This window comes from Echinops telfairi, unplaced genomic scaffold (genome assembly GCF_000313985.2).
Source record: "Echinops telfairi isolate 266 unplaced genomic scaffold, ASM31398v2 ScPeMD7_443;HRSCAF=831, whole genome shotgun sequence".
Taxonomy (NCBI): Eukaryota; Metazoa; Chordata; class Mammalia; order Afrosoricida; family Tenrecidae; genus Echinops; species Echinops telfairi.
In genome coordinates, this window is record NW_022104341.1 from 7786407 (window position 1) to 7799391 (window position 12985).

Sequence of the window (12985 nt, forward strand, 5' to 3'; positions counted from 1 at the left end):
CCATAAGTTCAAAGGCATCGGTTCTTTTTCTGTCTTCCTTATTCAGTGTTCAACTTTCACATGCATATGAAGCACTTGAAAATACCATGGCTTGGGCCAGACACACCTTGGTCCTCAAAGTAACATTGATTTTTAACAACAATCAATAAAAAGGTCTTGTGCAGCAGATTTACCTAATGCAATGCATCATTTGATATTTTGGCTGATCCCATGAGCATTGATTGTGGATCCAAGCAAGACAAAATCCTTGACAACTTCTATGCCTTGATATGAATGTGCATATGGTTTTCATTTAGTGAGCTGTCCATTTCATAGGTCATTTCCATCTAAGGAAATATTTTTGAATGATTTAAGAATTTTAGTCTCTGCTTTCTTGGGGAACTCCTAACTGGTCATAGTACTGGTCCTGACATATTGGGTGAAGCAGATCTACTGTGGTCATGATCCCTGGGCTAATGTGGTTGGAGAACTCCTAGTTGCAGATGCTGGTAAGGGTAGAGAACATACGTGACCCTACCAATACCCAGCGCAGTGCAACGAGTCAGTTCCTACTCATGGCAGCCTTATAGGCCAGGGTAGAATGCCCTGTGGATTTCAGAGACTGTAACTTTTTATACGAGTAGAAGGTCCCAACTTACTCCTGAGCAGCTGGTGGTTTTGAACTGCTGACATTGAGGTTAGCAGTCAACTCAGAACCAGTGTGTCAGCAGGGCTCCACTAAGCTGTCTAAAATTCCGAACAAAAATGACCAAACAACTCCCAACAAATTCTGCTAATTGTCTTCTCTATAATAAAAAATATTGTTATTTTAATAATCAAAGCATGTTTATTATATTAAAGCAACTCAGAAATACCATATATACTTGAGTATAAGCTAACCCTAATATCAGCTGAGGCACCTAATTTTACCACAAACACTGCATAAAAAATGTGCTGAAAAACTCAGCTTATACACGTGTACATATGGTACATAGGATTTAAAGTAAATTATGTTCCCCTTAATACTTGACCTCCCTCGCACTGTATTTGTAGGGATATATGCATGTCACACATACACAGAGGCTTCAAAAAATTTGTGGAAATAGAATTAAAAGATAATGCACATGGGCTAGACTGGGGCATGGACACATAACCCCCCCTACCCCACTCCCCACAGGGGATGAGCAACAGAAACCGTGGAGGAAGAGAGATAGTGGATAGTGTTGCTATGAAAATTAACTGTTAACAGGCTTTTTTCTTTTTTCTCAGATTTTGTATGTCAGTGGCTTTTTTATTAGTTTGTTGGTGTTGCTGCCATCGGTCGCCATGTTCTTATGTGCCACTTTGGTGCTGTGGAGGCCATCCACGATTTTATGTGCATATTATCTCTGCAGGTCTAGATAAGATAGGCTGGATAAACAATGTGGAGAAGAAAACAACAGGACCAACGGGTGGGGGGGCGGGCATGGGAGAGTGGGAGGTGGGGGAAGGGAGGAGGTGTTGGCCAACCCAGGGATAAGGGAACAAAGAGTGGTTCAAAACCAGTAGCAGGGAGGGGATGGGAGCACTGGTAGGGAGTGACCAAGGACAATGTAACCACAAGGAATTACTGAAACCAGAATGAAGGCTGAACATGGTAGTGGGACAGGAGGAAAGTATAAGGAAATAGAGGAAAAGAGTAGGAGGCAAAGGGCATACATAGAGGCCTAAATACAGACATGTATATATGTAAACATTTATGATTATGGGGGAAATAGATGTATGTGCATATATTTATAGGTTTAGTAGTAGGGTAGCAGGTGGGCATTGAGCCCCCTCGCATGCATTCCCTTAATAGAAAAGCACTTTGCTCAACTAAACAGTCATTCCGTGATACCCACCTTCCTGACATGAACACTGAAGACAAACGTGCATAAGCAAATGTGAAGAAAGCTGATGGTGCCGGGCTATCAAAAGATACAGCATCTGGGGGTCTTAAAGACTTGAAGGTAAACAAGCGGCCATCTAACTTGGAAGCAACAAAGTCCACAGAGAAGAAGCACACAAGCCTGTGTGATCACAAGGTGTTGAAAGGATCAGGTAGCAGACACCAAAGAACAAAAAACATCATTGTGTGAGCACCTCCATGTAAACACTGAAGACGAATGTGTGCATAAGTGTGGTGAGGAAGGCTGTTGGTGTCCGGCTATCGAGAGATACAGCATCCGGGGTCTTAAAAGTCTTGAAAGTAAACAAGCGGCCATCTAGTCCAGAAGCAACAAAGCCCACATGGAAGAAGCACACCAGCATGTGTGATCACGAAGGGTCGAGGGGACCAGGTATCAAGTACCAAGGGGGGGAATCATATCATCTTGAATGAGGGGGGCGCGTGATGGGGACCCAATGCCCATCTGTAGACAACTGGACATCCCTTGCAGAAGGGTAGTGGAGAGGAGATGAGTCACTCAGGGTGCAGTGTAGCATTGATGAAAGTCACAATCTTCCTCTAATTCTTAAACGCTTCCTCCCCTCCACTATCATGATCCCAATTTTACCTTGCAAACCTGGTTAGACCAGAGGATGCACAGCGGTGCAGATGGGAACTGGAAACAGGGACTCCAGGACAGATGAACCCCTCAAGATCAGTGGTGAGAGCGGTGATACCTGGAGTGAAGAGGGAAGTGGGGGTAGAAGTGGGAACCGATTACAAGGATCTACATTTAACCTCCTCCCTGGGGGATGGGTAACAGAAAAGTGGGTGAAGGGAGATACCGGGCAGTGTAAGACATGTTAAAATAATAATTTATAAATTACCAGGGGTTCATGAGGGAGAGGGGAGTAGGGAGGTGGGGGAGAAAAATGAGCTGACTCCAGGAGACCAAACAGAAAGCGAGAGTTTTGAGAATGATGAGGACAACGAATGTATAAGTGTGCTTTACACAATTGACATATGTATGGATTGTGATAAGAGCTGTATGAGCCCCAAAATGATAAAAAAAATTAGACCAGCCAATAAATTTAAATTTTCTTAGTTGGGTCTACAAACAAACAAAAAATTAATTTATAATTTATCAAGGGGTCATGAGGGTAAAGGAAGGAGGGAGGGAAAAAAGCTGATACCAAGGGCTCAGATAGAAAGTAAGCGTTTAGAAAAGTGATGGCAACATGTACAAATATGCTTGTTACAATTGATGCATGGATTGTTATAAGAGCTGTAGGAGCCCCCAAGAAAATGATCTTTTAGTTAAAAATTAAAAAAGATAATGCAATTTTTCCTCAAATGTTTTGAATCCCATAAAACATTTGCATATACAAATATATCCATACATGTTAATGTATAGCCATACACGTGTGTGTGTGTGTGTGTACACTCACCTTAGGAATCCCCTTTGTCCCAAATTCACTGCTTTGCTTGTAGTGAGCCAGTCCTTCCATGGCACTCTACTTTTATTGCTCTGTGTCAACACTCCACTTTTTGGCTGGGTTAAAAATCCATCGTGATGGCCACAGAGAACTCCAGAAGTTCATGATTATAGGGTTTATTAAAGAAGTTAACAGTTTACAAATGCTCAAGATACAGATGTTCAGTCAGGACAATCTCTTTTCTGCTTTGACCAAAGGCAGGCCTCCTCTGGCCCACAGCCTCTTGGCCAGATCTTTGCAGTGTTACAAAACTTTTTTCGAACTGCCAATGAATGCCCACAGGGCATGCCACTCTGTGTAAGCCCCAACCCAAAGGCACTCAGCTCCAATTCTATGGGCCAGCAACCCAACCAGCTTCCTCAATCCAGCGCCCAGATACACCCCACTCCACAAGCCAACCTCCTTCTCCCAAGTGCTTAGCTTGCTTGCTCTGTGGACTGAGACGTCCAGTACTCTGGTTCATGCAGTCTCCTGGTTCTGTTGCTGCGACTGCCCATCTGTCACTGCTGTATCATGGACCAAGGGGGTTCCCTGCACAGCAATCTTGGGCTCCAAAGGATGTGCTCCATTCCCGTCTCTCTTGCTGGTCCTGAGATCTCCGTTTTGCTTCAGAGATGGCTGATTTCATACCCAGTATGGTTACTATCACAATGAATCCTCCTGACAGGCATTTGCAGTCAAATCCTATCGGTGTCTACTCCCACCTTTTCTTATGGGACCCATCAGGGACAGGTTGCTTGTTGGGAGTTGGAGACACTGTGGCCATCAGGGCCCCGTTAAAGAGCTCACTACACTGCAGGAGTAGCCCTGGCACATCTTTTTAGAGTTCTAGTGGATAAAAGTTTCCATTCTTGATATAATTTTTAACATAAATAGTATTTCCTCTATTTTTTGCAACTTGCTTTTATTAAGAGAAACCATTTATAAATGTGTGACCATCTGGATGTACTCTACTCTTTTAAATGACTGCATTCTAGAAAACAAAAACAAAACCCACTAATACCAATCCAAGTTCATGCCAAGAAACTCCACAATTCATAAGGATGTAAAGCCGAAAGTACATGGTCCCTAAATCATCTCCCAACTCCTCCATTTCCACTACCCTGAGACAGCACTTTCAAAGGTTTCTTCCATTTCTTCCCACCTTAAAACAACGTACACGTAGGTTGGAGCTTTGCAAGTCTTTGTGGGGGCAGGTTGTACATGGTTTAGTTGGAGACCACTTGAATGGGCCATTTAGTTTTGTCAATGCAACGCAGGAGCTTCCAGAACGTGGGATGTCTTCTCCCCAAAGACTTAAATGGCACCGTGGACTCTGAGTTGGAATCGACTCGGTGGCAGTGAGTTTGGTGACTCTCTGGGAGGCAGAGTTTCCTCCTCACCTCACCTGTAGCCCACCTCCCAGACTCAATGGGAAACGTGTGCCACCAGATACTAGCTGGAATCTCCCTGGCCCTTGAGATCTAAGTAAGATTTCCACCTAATTTCTACTTACACCAGCTACTCTGGGGCAAAGATGTGGCAGTCTGTCTCACTAAAAAATTACAATCTTGGGAATCCTGTAGGAAAGTTCTATGCTGGCCTGAAGGGATGCTATGAGTTGGAATTGACTCATGGCAGTGGACTTAGGCTTCGGTTTACACACTTTGTACAGGTAGATTTGAATTCAACGAAATTCAAAGGCAGAAGATGGCACACTTCCCTACTTAAAATACTTGTACAACACTTTTACTTCGAGGCCTCTTTGATATAATCAGGAAGCAAAAAAGTTATGCCAATTTTCTGTAGAGGTTTGAAACTCTTAGCAATGAATAACCAACTTCACTTGCCGTCAAGTTGATTCTGATCTATAGCTACACTACATGGCATTTCTGAGACTGTAAATCTTAATGGGAGCAGATAGCCTCATCTGTCTCCCTCTGAGAAGCTGGTAGGTTTGAACTAACGTCCTTGTGTGGTTAGTAGCCCAATGCTTAACCCACAGTGCCCCTTTGGTTCCTTTTGAAATGCATACAAATTCTTAGGAAATTGTTATTAAAATGTATTAAAGATCTAGTGCTAAAGGCAACCTCTTACAAGCATGGTGTTTGTGGAAACATTTTAACCTAGCATAGAGAGGGGTCTAAACTAATACAGGAATGTCTGACCTACTTCCTTATTAGGTGGGATCACATGGAACAGCAAACTGACCCAAGGAGTGCCTGAATTTAAGCCTCTTTTTAAAAATTACATTTTGTATAATGTAGGAAGGATTGATTTCAGTGACTTCCTATCATGCAAACAGGAACGGTTTCATTTCGTACATGGGCTACCTTACACACACCCCCCCACACACCACCCCCCACCCCAGAGGTGGAGATACAGAGATGGGAAGATAGAACCAAAACAGTGCTAAGTGTTAAGGACAGAGGTAGCTTAAGACCAGATCAGGAAGGCTGAGCCTGTTTACTCCAGGCCTGAGATGTGGGCAAGGAGGACTGAGGGAATAGATGAGCCAGTTCAGCCAGTTTCTATTGGGATTTGGTACCCAGTTCCCTTGCGTGGCCCTGTGTATTGGGGAGGAGCTTGGAGGGTCTCTGTCCAGTGCCACTTCCTACCAGCAAACAGGCGCTTTCTCCTTTGTCACATCATCTTTTTCGGCTCGTCAGTGTCCAGGGAAGCCTGGAACATCTGCAGAGAAAGACCTGGGCTCACACTCACTCTTCACCACAGTTCTTCAACGGCTATTCCAAGGGGAACATCAGCGGAGGAAAGTCTGGGGATTGTTTTCTCACCCGTGAGGGCATCCTAGTCAAAGGGAAGAACTGCCCGAACAAGAGTGTGGTGACAACCAGGGTCATTTAGGTGGTGATCTTAAACTCGAACACTGGCACGTTGGCCATTTCTATGCGACCGACCCTATAATTAGGATGTGCAAGTGGATGCTACACAAAGGTAAATTTTGGCTGGTGAAGCATTGAGTGTGTACCAGGTGGCATATTCAGCACTGGCTGAAACTTTCTTTTTCATATCTCCAGTGTTGGGGGTGGAAGCAGGTTTGGATGGGAGTCTGATTCAGACTCTGGCATGCCTCCCGCCACGGCCATGCCTTGGGTCTCAGGACTCAGAGATGCTTGGAGGCATGCAAGTTTGTGCTCTCCTACATGGCAATAGGACAAACTGAAGGGAAGAGGGTTATGAAGGCGTAACCCCCCAAGCCGAAAACCCACCCCCCAAAGCTATGTATTTAATTTTTTTTAACCTTATCTATCACTTTCAAAGTACTCTCCATTGCACTTAGTACACTTGTCAAATCTGTGATTCCATTCTTGGAAACATTTTTCAAACTCATGTTTGGATGGCTGACAGCACCTCATTGTTTCCTTCACCTCTCCTTTGTTGTCAAATTGAAGAAGTCACACGGGCAAGGTCAGGTGAATAAGGTCTGTGGGGCCAGAGGCATGCTGTTTTTTGCCATAAACTGGTGCCCTGAGATGGCTGCATGAGCAGGTGCATTGTTGTGGTGGCAAAACCAGTCCCGTCTGCCACAAACAAGGTCTTTTTTGTCACACACGGTTACACTATATTTTCAGAACCTCTAAATAGAAAGCTTAATTTGATCTGGTGGAACAAACTGCAAAAGCACACAAGTCGACACTTCCATCTGTTTGTGAAGTTGACAGGCATCCAGAACACGCTTTGTCATCAATTGATATTTCACCCCTTCTGAAATGAGAAAACCACTTGTACCCTTGACTTTTTCCCATAGCACTGTCCTTGTAAGCTGTGCTCAACATCACAACAGCTTCTGCGGCATTTTCCTGAGCAGGAAACAAAATTGCCCAGCCACACGCTGTTCTCTTAAATCGGCCCTCACCAAAAAAGGAGGTTTGAGAAAAACAGCTTTTATGAAAATTCACTGTGACCAGAGAGAATCTTCCCAGGAGATGCCACTGTGTGCACTAACTCAGAACGAGTTGCTTGATGCTCGCCTAGTGGGAAAAATGTGTACCATGAAAATGTGTGTCCACTTTTGGGGGGGGTACCCTTTCATATACTGGCCTTTCCACTTCTTATTTCCCACCCTGGATTAATTTCTGACAGAATATTATAGTTGAAAATATAAACAACATCGAATGTCTACATATGATTTTTATTGAACATGTATAAGAGTCACTTTTACATTATTACAAACACTTTACATTAAAAATTAGTTTTCATATAAAACAACAATTTATGGATTTACCATCTTACAGTCAAAACAAAGAACTATACAAATACATATGAAGTTCATTCTCCAAGTATTAGGTCAAGATCCTAATGGGAGTCACTTCAATAAAAAAATTTCATAAACATTTGCATGATTACCCACAGTTTCCAGAGGACCAAACAAACACATAAAAGGAAGCTGATCCCCCAGATAACAATCAAATATCTTTTGTTGGGTGGATTTGGTCAGTGAATATTGGCAGAGAATTTCCTTTGTTACATACTATGGTAAACATAAAACGTTTGTCAAGGCAGAATATCTTGCTGAATTACATATAGAATGTTACCAGCTTTGCAATATGAGGAGTGTGGCTACAAAGACCACCCACATGACCATTTAAAATATACTGTGCATATATTACCTTATGATGAAAAGACACCACTACAAGGATATTAGGCATGCTGCCCTCTTTCCAGAGCAGCCTTTAAAAAGCTTTATATAGGCATATTTAATCTACTATTCATATTTTAGCCTTCGTGTTTGACAACATCTCAGCTATTATAATTAGTATGTACAGTACCTAGGCTAACATGGAGTAGTGGCAAAACAATTTCAACTATAGTATGTGATTATATTTGCATGCCGTACCATCTAAGAGTTTGGTCTATGAGCAAGCATAATTTCTGAATTGCCCAAACAGAAGACCAGTACAGAAAATGTGTGCCTGTCACAGGAGCCCATGCGGGCTCTCCTACTACTGGAAGCCGAACACGTCATAGCACTGCAACCAACATGGAACGCTCCTGTCAGCATGAGCTTGCACAGCGGTCAAGGCACGGGACTCGGAAAGTCTAAAATTACCTCTGGTTTTTGAAACGGATTCATCACTGTCAGAATGTGAACATTTAGACTGAAGGCCCGTTGGAAACTTTACCTTTTCCTTCTAGCAACTGATGTGCCAAGTGGCTCAGTGTTTGTGCAAAAAAAAAAAAAAAAAGACATTCCCAAAGAACCGTGTTCGGATAGATTCCTAATGGTAGTTTGCTTGGACTGCGTGATCCTTTAAGACCTTTTTGGATGACAAATAATGATGCGTTTTAGTTGTGTGTGTACGGGCACCACCAGACACACTATCAGGGGAGGCAGCTGTCCCCGGGCCAGCGGATGGCCCAGGGCTCTCTCTGCCTCTGCTGCCCTTCAGGTCCCTCCGCACTCGGTCACCAGCTCACCTCCCAGGAAGTGGCTCTCCTGATCGGGCGCTGCATTTCCCAGACTCTTCCCCATCAGATCACACAGGCAGAGCTTTAAAACGCCATTCGTTTCTCCCTCTGCGATATTATCGGGAAAAGAAAGCATTGCACATCTGGAGGTTTTCCAAGTCTGAGTGATTTACAATTTGACTTTAATATCTAAAAACCAAGGAAGATGTATGTTTTCAAATCCAATCAGTTGGGCAGCTATGGAGGCAATCTTTATCACAAATATTTCCATAATAAGATCTGATGATGGCTACCACATAGAAGAAAATTAATCCACTGACTTCCAAATAAATGATTCAATTAAAATAGTGGTTGCCTCCATATTTACTACTACATGGATCAAGATGGTATCTAATGGCTGTTAAAGTGATTTGTAAAAGTATGATTTATTTTATTTTTAAAGTATGATTTTCAAGCCTTTCAAAATGTCTCTAATTTTTGTTTTTATAATATAGTTATATCTCATTCTAAATACAGGTATGTACTGCTTAATGTCTGTTCAGGATATACATCCATGGTCCCATAAGGTATTTGCTTTAAAGGGAAAGCAACTTTCTTTCTATTATTTCCTTCCAATGGTTTTGCAGATGACCTCCCACCTCCCCACCCTCAGAGAAGAAGCAGTGGGGCCTCAGAGTGCATCCAACCCCTCCCGGCTTCACGGAGCCAGCAAGAAGCTGTGCGGCCTCAGTCCCAGGGCCGGGTAGTGACTGCTGCCATGGATCCTCCACCCGTGGGGGCTGTGTGTGGCACCGGCCGCCATACAAGATTAGGAAGGAGTCAGTAACAAGGGGGCAAGGGGCCGGCCCTCCAACTGCAGCTATGTTCCTGACACCTATATGCCTCGTCCCTCCGCTCACTTCTCCACCCCTAAGTGGTGTCCAGACATGCACAAAGTCCCTGTCTGGCTATAGGCAGAGCCCCAGTCCAGTCCTGCCCCCAATCTGGCAAAGCCAGCCTCTATCCAGTGGGTACAGCCCTGGGGCTGTGCGTGGTGGGCACCCCATTACGTTTTAATACCAGTGGTTTCAAAAAGTCTGTGGAAAAAGTCCATGATCTTTCAAGTTTTGAAGCCCCTTCATATTTATATGCTTTCAGGGAACTTAACTATGGATTTTACAGGGACTGCTTGTATGTAACATTATTTCACAGAAAGTATTGTGAATGTTAAGTGGCACATACCTGCACTGAGTCCGTCTTGTATGACGGAGCTGGGTTAAGAGCAGCCAATGAAGAGTAAGAGGGGGGCCCTGCTCCAATTACAGTGACCTTTATGTATTTGGCTTCAAGAACCTCACTTATAATCTAATTATCATTTTCAAACGGCAAAATCATTTGCAGAAGTGCCAATAAAAATATACCATAAATATTTGGAAAATAGAAAAATAGGTTTTAAAAAATGTCATCATAAATCTCTTTCTAAGCAATGTTTTCTAACCACTATTATAAACTTTCTCTGACTTTTCTCTAATAGGAACATTTTTCTGGGTTAAACTTCAGCTCAGTGATTTTTTTTTATCCCCATTCAAAACAAATTTTACTAAGAAAAAACTATAGTGACTCAAAGCCCTGTCAACATTCAAAGTATTTTACAATGTGTGTCACCTTTGAAAGACTCAGTCTATTTGTAACAACGGTATTGGGTGAATGTGGAATACTCAATCCCATGAGACATTCAAACCAAAAAACCCTAACAACTCAAATATTTTCAGGCCTCTAAATCTGGATTTTAAAACAATGCTTTCTTAAAAATAATTTCTCCCTTATCTTACCAATATGAAAATGTGCAGACCACAAAGAAATTTTAATTTAACACATTACATATCTTCAACAGGGTTTTGGGTGTAAAGACTAGGGATTACTAGTTATCCAGACTCTCTATTTTTTTCCTTAGAAGACTTGGTGATTCCAGGAGAGTTGAAATCTTCCATGTTTTTTATATCATGTGAGAACAGAAAAACACTAAGGTTTGTCTGATGTACTGTCAAACTAGATCTAGGCTAGATATTTTTATTTTTAAAACTATGTTTGATATGTGTTATTTTCTATTCTTGCCCCAAACACAACTTAACTTCTGATAAAGAAAACACACTATTGTCTAATCATGGGAGGCTACAACAGACCACCCCAAGCCGCGGGGTGATGTCAAGCAGTCTCCCCCCATCTTCTATACACTGCCTCTCCAATACCTTCTGGTTTCAGCTAACTCTGAATGCACAAATGAGAGGCAGCTCTGAAGATAATTTTCTTCCTGAAATCAGCAGAAGTGGTTATTGAATGAGGTGTCCAACTCTTATGCTGAGGTGCATTATGTATTGATTATATCAAGCTTATTCTGAATTGCTGATACCATAGGAGTGGGGGCCCTGCAGCTTATCTAATATTGACTATATGTAACAATACACGCTGCATGAAAATGGCATGAAACCCATTCACAAATCCTAGATACATGTTATGACTGATAATATGTAGAATTGTTAATAAGCACTTTACATGTTTAAATTGTAGTATACCATTTCCCCAAAGCATTAACAACCACATATCAATTTATATCAATTACTGCACCAGGAAAAGTTAATACGTTTAGGATGAAACTGCAGGGAGTTTAGGAAAGTCTCCTCAACAGGAATGATAGCCATTTGACAGAGTTTACAGGGTTGAAATGTTACTCACTTACTGATTCACAATCATAAAAATTAAAAAACAAAACAAAACAGGTAACTAGGGCCCAAATTCGTTGAGCACCTCTACCACAAACTCAATCCTAAAACTATACTCAGACACAGAGGGCATTTTCCCCGCCATGATGATCTGCAAGATAAAGCAGGCTCTTTGCCATCACATGCAGTGCCCACAGGAGCAGGGGACTTTAAGGCATGCCCAGGGCACGTCACCTCCATTCTGCCTCTCAGGGTTCCTCTTTGGGTGGGTCGCAAGGATTTAGCGGGGGCACGTTTGGAGACGAGTTCCGCTGTGGCTTTCCTTTGCTAGGTGAGCAGACCACGTCATTTCTGAAAAGGTTCCCTTTCACCTCCGTGCTTGCCCAAAGCGGCTGGAGAGCTCCACTGCCCACGCCTCCAGTCTCAGGGCAGCAGCTGATCCGCCAGCTTGACTTAGCGTTTGATCACAACTTGCTCATAGGCTCCAGAACCCACCCTGAAATAGCAGGGGAGGGAAGGAGGAAGAAATGTCAACATTGAGTAGTACGATTTGGAAATTACTCTAAGTAATCTTGCCCCAGAGAAGGTACCTTGGGTATTTTTCTATAGTATTTGCTTTTCATAACGTTTGAAGCTATTGCACATAGAAAATACTTGAAATATGAAATAACTAAAAATTAATTTATTTCATTTCCGAAATCTTGCTCTAGTCCCTGGTCCTTTCATATGTATTCCCACAATGGTTTCCAACTTCTGCTCTGTCAACACATAGTACTTAGAAAAATCTTTTTTTTAATTGGGAGTTAACACATACATAATTTCTACCCCGTCAACACATAACCTCTTGACAGCACTTTCTCCGAACATGCTTCCAGGTCAATGTCAGGGCCGCTCCTATCCAGGAGCACACGCTGATCCCCAGCGCACTGGCCTTAAGTTGTCACGGCAGTGCTGGGTCTCGATGCACCCTCTGGAAGGGTCAAGGCTTCCTCTGTCGGTTTGCAGAGGTCGTTGGATGTGGTCAGTGTTGCAAAGACACCTGTGCAGTCATATAGCTTTCAAGGTGTGTGGCACAGTGTGTACTTCACCGCTAACCGACAGGTCCGGCATTTCGAACCCAACCAGGGTCCTGTGGAAGAGAGACCTGGGGGTCCCTCTCCATCAAGCTGAGAGCCCCCGGGAAAACCCTGTGGGCAGTTCTGCTCTATCTAACACACGGGTGGGTCACCATGGGCCGAAACTGACGGGGTGGCAATGGATTTAGTTTTTAAATGTGCTTGGTTCCCCTTTTCTCTCTCCCCTTACCCTCCTGGTATCTCTAATTATTGGTCCTGAGAGGTTTATCTGTCCTGGATTCCCTGTGTTTGCAGCTCTTATCTGTACATCCTCTGGTCTAGCTGGATTTGTAAGGTAGAACGGGGGTCATGATAGTCGGGGTTTGGGGAGAGGAAGCATTAAAGAACTAGAGGAAAATTGTATGTTTCATTGGTGCTATA

The 12985-nt window shown here is 43.0% G+C and overlaps 1 protein-coding gene across 1 annotated transcript in view; it reads right to left on the reverse strand.

Annotated features, from left to right (window-relative positions):
• Positions 1–7494: 7494 nt before the first annotated feature.
• Positions 7495–12985, reverse strand: part of FAM102B (family with sequence similarity 102 member B) — a 39484-nt gene continuing 33993 nt past the window's right edge. Inside the window, exon 11 of the mRNA XM_013003785.2 lies at positions 7495–11985. Within this exon, the coding sequence (XP_012859239.1) occupies positions 11943–11985 (43 nt within the window). The 3' untranslated portion in view covers positions 7495–11942. The remainder of the gene's footprint in view (positions 11986–12985) is intronic.